This window comes from Tarenaya hassleriana, unplaced genomic scaffold (assembly GCF_000463585.1).
Source record: "Tarenaya hassleriana unplaced genomic scaffold, ASM46358v1 Cleome10, whole genome shotgun sequence".
In the NCBI taxonomy this organism is placed as follows: Eukaryota; Viridiplantae; Streptophyta; class Magnoliopsida; order Brassicales; family Cleomaceae; genus Tarenaya; species Tarenaya hassleriana.
The window spans coordinates 485,476-493,398 of NW_010960188.1; the positions used below are offsets into that span (position 1 = coordinate 485,476).

Genomic DNA, 7,923 nt, shown 5'->3' on the forward strand with positions numbered 1-7,923 from the left:
GACTTCCACGAGAGGGCCCATCGATATCTCTCCTATTGAGGAGGTGATAAGTCCCATATTGCATGTCTATTATCTCCATATGATTCGTGAACGTATCTGATCAACGCCGTTATAATCATCCGGTTAAAGATGACGTTTGACGTAGTCAAGACATGCTACTCCTCATATCAGATACTCTAGACATCTCAGGTCTGAGGATCCAAGAACAAACCGCTTTATGAGATTCAAGTCATGACTCTGTCCATGTGACAATCTCATGCGGGTCAACCAGTCACTCGTTCACAACGAGTACCCATGATTGTGATATGCATCCAATGCATCAATCACACCTCATGCTAGTCTTAATTCATCATTGTTCCCACAATGATAACTGACCAGGGAGTTTAGAATCATTCTATAATGATTCAAGGATGCCGAAATATAACAAACATGCCAATCATATAACGGGAATGTAATGCATTCATAAACCAATGAATCAATACAAAGTCAAAATGTCATATCACGGATCATCCTAGAGCATTACAACCAACAATTGGTTGGATTGCCATCCCTTATTCTGAAGTTTCCATCCCTCCTATGGAATTCCCTGGTAGCAGTCTGGAAAAATCTAGCTGAGATCACTAAGCAGCTTGCAGCAATAGTCATGATTGCTCCAGTATTGTCCATTAAATTTGGTGTTTTGCCTTTGATACTCGGTTTCTGGGTCGATATCTGCACATTTCCTGTACCAGAAGGGACGATAACCCATAGACTTGAGTTTCTTTCGGCGGATCCATCCATGAATATCATATATTGGTCCATAGGGATTTTTTACTTGGCAATGGCGTGGACTTACTTGGACCTTATCCAAAAGGTAACATAGGTCACAGCTTAGTTTGCATTTCTTCTGATAACTTTCTGATGAAACTTACTTCTACTTGCTTCATTTGTCAGATCGTTCATAAACGAGCCTTTTGGTTTCTCCAAGATGTTACTGATCCATTGTACCGCATTTCGGAACTGCATTTGTGTGGCATCCTCTTTGCACTTGCTTTCCATGGGGTATTCATTGTGATTGTACTTCACGTACCAGTAAAAATGATCACTCTTTTATGCCCATCATTCTTCCCCCTCAAGTTCTGGTAAGCTCCTCAAAATCTGTTCCTCTCATTCGTCATAGGTTTTTCCCCTTTCTGCTTCTTCAAGGATATAAATTACAAATTTTAAATGCAAATGCAGGAATTCAAGTGGTAATTTTGGGCTCGATTTAGCTGAAATTTATGCTTTTAATCACTTGGCAAAGGAAACTCTCAGGATGTTAGGCAACCTTACTGATCCAACAAGAGTTGAACCCATTGTTCGCAAGTGGTTCATCTCTGTCAGTTCTTGGCTCCAGTTGAATGATTTCTTGCTTGAAGTACCTCAAAGCAACGCTGATCAGACCGAGATACCATTATTGGGTCGAAATAGATGGCCTGGAAAGTGGTTGGTGGTGTATGCCATAGCAGAAGGCTCTATGATCTTGTCTCCTGAAGATCGGAGGGCATACACCTCGGAAGATGACATCGACCCGCCGAATGATTCAAGGTAGTAAGCTGATATCACCATCGAAAGTGGCATTTGAAAAAGATTGACGGTGAGAAAGTTCTTTTTTCTGATAAATTACAGTTGCAGGTTTCCACTGAAGATTACACTATTATTAGTTCTAGGTGGTTTGAGCTTGCTTCTGGTAAGTACAGCATTCATGTCTTTGCCGTTATTGTTGGGAAGGGCTTTCTTCAACTTCGTTCCTACGGTCGTGATGCCTGTTGCAATCAAATCAAATGGTTTGTAGTTTTTCATCTCGCTTCTTAATCATATATTCGGTTTTGCTTGTCAACACTGAGTCTTTCCTCTGCCATCTATCATTGTAGATCTCTACGCTATCTGGCTTGGATATCATATCCTCCGAAAAACCCAGTATGCATATGATCGTATTCAGACAGGAAGGATCGTTTCGCTTCTTCACGAAATCCTGATGTTCATGCGGAATCTTTTGTTGATCTTGATCTGGGTAAAAAAAAAAAGTAACCATCATCTTCTTTTGTTTCCCTGTTTTGGGATCACTTATTTCTATAACCTGAAAATCTGATGAACAGATTGTTGTCATACCGGTGTTGCTCGGAATCCTAATCGATCTGATGGTCATCATCCCGCTGAGAGTTCCGATCGATGAAACTCCAGTATTCCTCTTGATTCAGGATTGGTTACTTGGATTAGTCTACCTACACATCTGGATTTTACTGGTTAGACACAGACACATCTATGAACACATCTGTAACTTTTATACAAGAACAATCCATTTCTCGTGCAGCACGTAATGTTTCCCTCGCAGGTTGCACTCGACGAGGAGAACGGCCGCTTCGCCACAAGGGCATGGCGGGAAAAGCTCAGGAGGATCAGAAATGTCGGCATCAACCAACTGCCTACCATGTGGCTGCTGAGAGAAGTTCTGGGTTCGTTCATAATCACCCTTCTGACCGCTCTGTGTCTCCCGTGCGTGCTGGTTACGTCCGTAGTCTCCATGCTCGGATATTCCTCGGCCGTCAGCTCAGCCGTTAGGCTGTTCGTTTGGCCAGCCTTCCTTTCCGTCATCCTTGCATGGTTAGACATCAGACTGATCAGTGATCTCGTCATCCGTCTTCACCGTATGATCTTAGATGACAGGTATTTGGTCGGACACAGGCTGATAGACTTGACGGAAGATGGTAACAACGAAAACAGTGATTAACAGTTCATGAACATGAATACCTCATTGTAGATTTTGAACAATTGAACATTTACTTTCTCTGTAACGTTTTTGAAGGATATGAAGGAGAAAGCTCAAGCATTACACGCCCTTGTTTCTTGCGGAACATATCAGAACAGGTTCTGGTCGCCGGAGTTATTGACTAATGGGATTAGTTATGTCGGCCCGTACGAATTTTAATAAAAATAATAATAACAACAATATTGAATATGCGCAATTGGAATTTGAGGGTTTGCATTATTACATCGTCTTTTCGACATGGTGAGTCATTATTAAAAAAAATAGAGCGAATATTTTTATCAAGCAACATAAATATCTACAATTTTTTAAATTTGTAATAGACCGATTGTCATTTTTTATTTTTATGATCCTTTATCAAAAGAATTTTTGAGGAACAGAGCACTAGTGGGATGAGGCGCGTGGAAGATTCCCTGGTTCCATTATTATTGAATCATCAAAACAGCTTTCTAAGTTACCAAGAAAGAAAAATATCCCATTAAAATACATTTTCATTCATACAAAATATCTCCAACCACTGGAAAGAAAATAAAGAAAATATATATATATATATCATACGATTGGCCCACGTGACAGGAACCTGATCCAATTAAATTACTTACGAGAAAATACGATTAGAGTAGGGGACGATGCGAAGGACAAATGGTTAATGGTTGGTAATGATGATTAAGAAGATGATTAAAAATCAATTAAAGAGGGAGGCCATGAGAGTGCAGCCAGCAAGGAGTACGGAATCCTGATGATGCTGCAGCAGTTGTTGCAACCAACGACTTGGGCTTACCACCGCCGTCCGATTGCCTCTGCTGTCCTGATCCTACGGCTCTTATCGATAGCGAGAGATCACTCCCTAATCTCCCCTCGCCGCCGTTCCTCTTCTCTTCACTCGGACCCTGTAATTGTAATTATTTATACATTACGTTATAACAAAACGGTCCAATCAATTACTGAAACATAGATATGAATATAATGTCCGCGTACCTTTGCTTCGTTACCGAATCTGAAATTTTGACCAGTGCATGTAGATTTTCCCAGACTCAGATCCAATGTATCGTGCGGCATCGTATCTATCATATATATAGTTTTAAGATAAGTATCGAGGCAGATTTATATAAAATTAAATACTAATTAAGGTAAGATGGCAGATAATGATACCAGAGTCGAGCTCTTCCTCGTATATGTTGGGATCGAAATTGGTGATGGCGTCTTTCCCGTTACATTTAATCGCAGCTTTATCATAAGCCCTACATATACATGTATACATATATATATATATATATTTAGTTTTTTTAAAGAAAAAAAAAAGGCAAATTAAACCCGAGGAAGGAGATGAACTTCAGTACCTTGCAGCTTCAATCTCGGAATCAAAGAGACCCAAGTAGACATATCTGGACACGGGAGAAATCTCATTCAGAAGTAATTAGGGACCGAAAAAAGGGTTAATTAATTTATAAAAAAAAAAGTAAATTAAAAATACTTTTTGCCGAGAAATTGGCCCAAGCGAGACTCCCATCTTCCACATTTATGCAGAGTGACCCCTCTGAATTTGGAGGTGCCCCTCGGGAACCCCGTGCTCTGCCTCCGAAGGAAATGCACGAACTCCTCCTTCGTCAGATTGCTCATCTTCGTTTTAGCATGCAACGCCGCAAAAATTTATTAACTGATATAATCATAATCGCAACCCATTTTTATATTTAATTATTTTCGGTACGTAACGTAATCACCTGCTTCAAATCGTGCATGTAATCTTCGATGTCGAAATTTATGTCGGCCTCTGCTCCTCGGAACTTTATCGCAGCCCGATCGTACGCACTGTTTCCAGAAACAGATTTGATTTGGAATGTGTCAAGGTCTGGGACTTAGCCAAATATATAATAATTAATTAAAGGGTGAGAGTGAATGAACGAGAAATATATATATACACATATATGTGTGTGTGTGTGTGTATTACCGGGCGGCTGCATGTGCCGTGTCAAATCCACCTGTTTGAACACAACATTTTACATCAGTTTTAAAGACTTCTCCTTCTCAATTCGAAACCCTAGAAATTGAACTGACTGGAGAAACATGAAGCATACCCAAGTACACTTGCTTCCCACAATCCCTGCGTCATCAGACCCTCAAACATGAAAATTCACATCATCCACACATACATACATATACATATATACGGTGCATATATATAGAGAGAGAGAGAGAAGTACCAGATATGAGACTCCCATCTTCCGGTTCGTCGGTAGAAGGTGACTCCTCTGTACTGGGAGCTGCGAGAGCGGGGCCCGCGGCGGCTTTTCTTCGTCGGTGGTGATGACGTGTCCTCTGCTCGACCGGATCCGCTTGAATCCGACACCACCCCACATTGCTCCTTATTCACCGGAAAGAATTCCCGGGTCACCGGGAAACCCGACCCGGATCCGACCCGTTTCCTCTTTTCTTCCGATTCTTGGAGCACGATCGCCGCTTCGTCCGGCGAGTCGTTTAGATCCCACATCTTTAATTCCCTTCTTCTAGCCGTTTTTTATGCCTCTCAAATTTAGTATAGAATCGATGAACTTGATCAGAAACAAAAGGACGTGAAGAGAAGAATTCAACTCTACAGCGGGAACGAGAGAGAGAGAGAGAGAGAGAGGAGAGCCCTTTTTCTTCTACCACCCTAATCCCTCTAGTACGGGCTCAAGAAAATAAATAAAAATGTGTAAAATGAATTGACGACTAAACATAATTTTTTTTAAAAAATAAAACGAAAACATCATGCATTTCAAATATAATTTGTATATATTATGTTCAAGAAAAAAATTAACAACCATTGTAAATGGGTAATTTACTAGTTTATAGATAGAGACATTGATAAGGACATGACCAGTTTGAAATTTGATTCTTATCTATCCCTACCCAAAAGTATTGAATATTGAATATTGATTATTATTATTATAATTATCATTATTTTCATCTTCTTTCCTTCTTCCATTTGACTCCCTGTCCACAATAATAAGCTGTGTATGAAAAACAGTTGCGTATATTATTTTTTTTTTAAATAAGGAAATAACTAAAAGAGACCAGACCAATTGCAAGTAATCTAATTCATTTTTTTCCCTGTCTAATAATTAATTTATATGCTATTCTACTGAAGATGAACTAAGTCTATAATTGGTTTGATTCTTCTAACTCTTTATCCGATGGATTCCAACCCTAAATACAAAATTAGTGAATTATGTTTTCTAAAATAAAATAATAAAAATGCCAAATGAACAAAATCGGTGAAAGGGTTTGGTAAAGGAAAAAAGAGACAGGAATAACGTGAGGAGGAAAAAAAAAAAAAGAAGGGAAAATATTACCGAAAATGGGGTATCACATAGTACGAAAATAGTTCCCTGTTTCAGGGTTTCTTATTAATCGCCTTTATACCCCACAGCCTCACTCTCCCCTCTTAGCGCGTGTTATGACGCTCTCTTTTTTTGTATCATTCCATTTTTTGATCATTGGTTATTAAATATAAACAAATATAATATTAAATCGAATATATATAGATAAATCTATTTTTCAATATTGTTAATAACGATTCACTTTGTATTCACAAATTGTATATATAGAACATGAAATATTAAGAACGCAGTAGTGGGTTTTAATTGGAAAACAGGAAAAAGAAAAAGAAAATAAAGAGAGTGTGGACACGCGCTAAGCAAGAGAGAGTGGGGATACAGAAGACATTGTCTTTTTAGGCGTGCATTCAATAAACACAAAGGGCCCAGTTCGATTCGTACAACAATTAATCGTAAAATCGACACGTCGTTCAACCTGTCAAAATGAATAGTTAATTACCATTTACGTGATTGTTGGTTAATAATCTAGCGTATATTATATACATACATATATATATATATATATATGTATATTGATTTGACTCTTTCGATGATATCCATTCAATGATCGTTTAAACGTTTAATAGGAAAACCAACAAATGAATATATCACATTAATTTTAAAATAAATATATTTTGCAAATAAAAAAAAAAGGAATATGAGAAGGAAATAACCTAGGCTGAAAAACACATGGGCCGGGACAAATTAACTTTTGATTATCTATACTTCAACGTTCGCATACGTAGATGAATGGATACGTACGTATATGCATGTAACTATATTAATTGTTATTACAGCAAGCAACCGAACATATTGCATATATGTGTGTGTGGTTGAATGAATGTAATGAGAAGTGGAGGGGAAAGGAGAAACCTTCCCCTAATGGAAGAATGACGAGGCTTTGATGTAAACTGTCCTTTCCTCTAGTAGCAAACACGCGCTCTCTCTCTCTCTCTCTCTCTCTCTATATGTACACACACATACATACATATATAATTACACACACACGGGTGTGAATATGTATATATATATGTATATGCCCAAATCATGTTTTGAACCAATAATATAAGGCCTTAGCCCCACCTTTGTGTTGCATACGTGTTTGTGTCCACTAATTTCGTGTTTTAAGGATAAGTATTCCATGTCACCGTATATTTCATCCGGTTCCTCTCTAAGCTATCCAAATTTGAAATAAATTCCAATCGATCAAATCTTACAATATTTGGAAAATCATTTCTTAAATACAATTGAGTAAAATTCATAAATATGGATAGGTATTTCGAGTACTACTACGTTGGGTATCAACATCTAAATATTTTGTTAAATCCGTCTCTTTGATGGCATTTTATTTTATAGAGAATAAATCTCGAAATATGGGCGTCTAGATTCATCATCCATTGTCTTTTGAGACTAATATCATATGAATAGTTATGATATATTTAGTTTTTTTTTTCAAAACTAGTAGCATGAGCAACCTGGATTTGAGGATCTTTTTTGTCGATGATAAACACGTGGGCTGTATAAATCTTCGTATTACATTGATGACGCAGAAAAGGGAGACATCGAGAACCTCCAAGTGTGTCGGCACAATTATCTACATTTAAAAATAAAATTAAAAAAAAAAAATAGGATGAGAGGTTGGAAACATCGGACGGTGCCGATAAAATCATCCTCGTATCGTACGCATAGATAAAATGGTGGGTCCCACTTGACAAGATCACTGAAACTGATCTTACGCCCAACGTGACTCACGTGATCCCCTCCCCCCCCCCCCCCCCCCCC

At 38.3% G+C, this 7,923-nt stretch overlaps 2 protein-coding genes across 4 annotated transcripts in view; one reads left to right on the forward strand and one right to left on the reverse strand.

Moving 5' to 3' along the window:
- Positions 1-2,977, forward strand: part of LOC104827264 (probable E3 ubiquitin ligase SUD1) — an 11,728-nt gene extending 8,751 nt beyond the window's left edge. Inside the window, exons 5-12 of one of the 3 annotated variants that reach the window (XM_010560414.1) lie at positions 536-853; positions 934-1,121; positions 1,219-1,566; positions 1,648-1,805; positions 1,893-2,032; positions 2,118-2,264; positions 2,354-2,726; positions 2,825-2,977. In XM_010560414.1, coding sequence (XP_010558716.1) covers positions 536-853; positions 934-1,121; positions 1,219-1,566; positions 1,648-1,805; positions 1,893-2,032; positions 2,118-2,264; positions 2,354-2,726; positions 2,825-2,913 — 1,761 coding nt within the window. In that variant the 3' untranslated portion in view covers positions 2,914-2,977. The remainder of the gene's footprint in view (positions 1-535; positions 854-933; positions 1,122-1,218; positions 1,567-1,647; positions 1,806-1,892; positions 2,033-2,117; positions 2,265-2,353; positions 2,727-2,824) is intronic. The other 2 variants (XM_019201404.1, XM_019201405.1) reach the window with 2 other exon arrangements.
- A 378-nt stretch (positions 2,978-3,355) lies between these two features.
- On the reverse strand, positions 3,356-5,451 carry LOC104827284 (AP2-like ethylene-responsive transcription factor TOE3). The gene is made up of 9 exons (XM_010560440.2): positions 4,987-5,451; positions 4,861-4,886; positions 4,734-4,764; positions 4,507-4,594; positions 4,260-4,405; positions 4,126-4,170; positions 3,938-4,026; positions 3,764-3,849; positions 3,356-3,675 (listed from the first exon to the last, which is right to left on the reverse strand). Exons 1-9 carry the CDS (start codon positions 5,271-5,273, stop codon positions 3,475-3,477), a joined length of 999 nt encoding a protein of 332 aa, XP_010558742.1. The 5' UTR covers positions 5,274-5,451; the 3' UTR covers positions 3,356-3,474.
- Between the last annotated feature and the right edge of the window lie 2,472 nt (positions 5,452-7,923).

What these genes read in the sequence shown, in the direction of transcription:
- LOC104827284 (XM_010560440.2), bottom strand. Translation starts at nt 5,273, where the DNA reads ATGTGGGATCTAAACGACTCGCCGGACGAAGCGGCGATCGTGCTCCAA. An exon ending in AGATGGGAGTCTCATATCTG is followed by an intron (nt 4,887 to 4,986) that starts GTACTTCTCTCT and finishes CTGATGACGCAG; the next exon opens with GGATTGTGGGAAGCAAGTGT. An exon ending in CGAGGAAGAGCTCGACTCTG is followed by an intron (nt 3,850 to 3,937) that starts GTATCATTATCT and finishes TATATATGATAG; the next exon opens with ATACGATGCCGCACGATACA.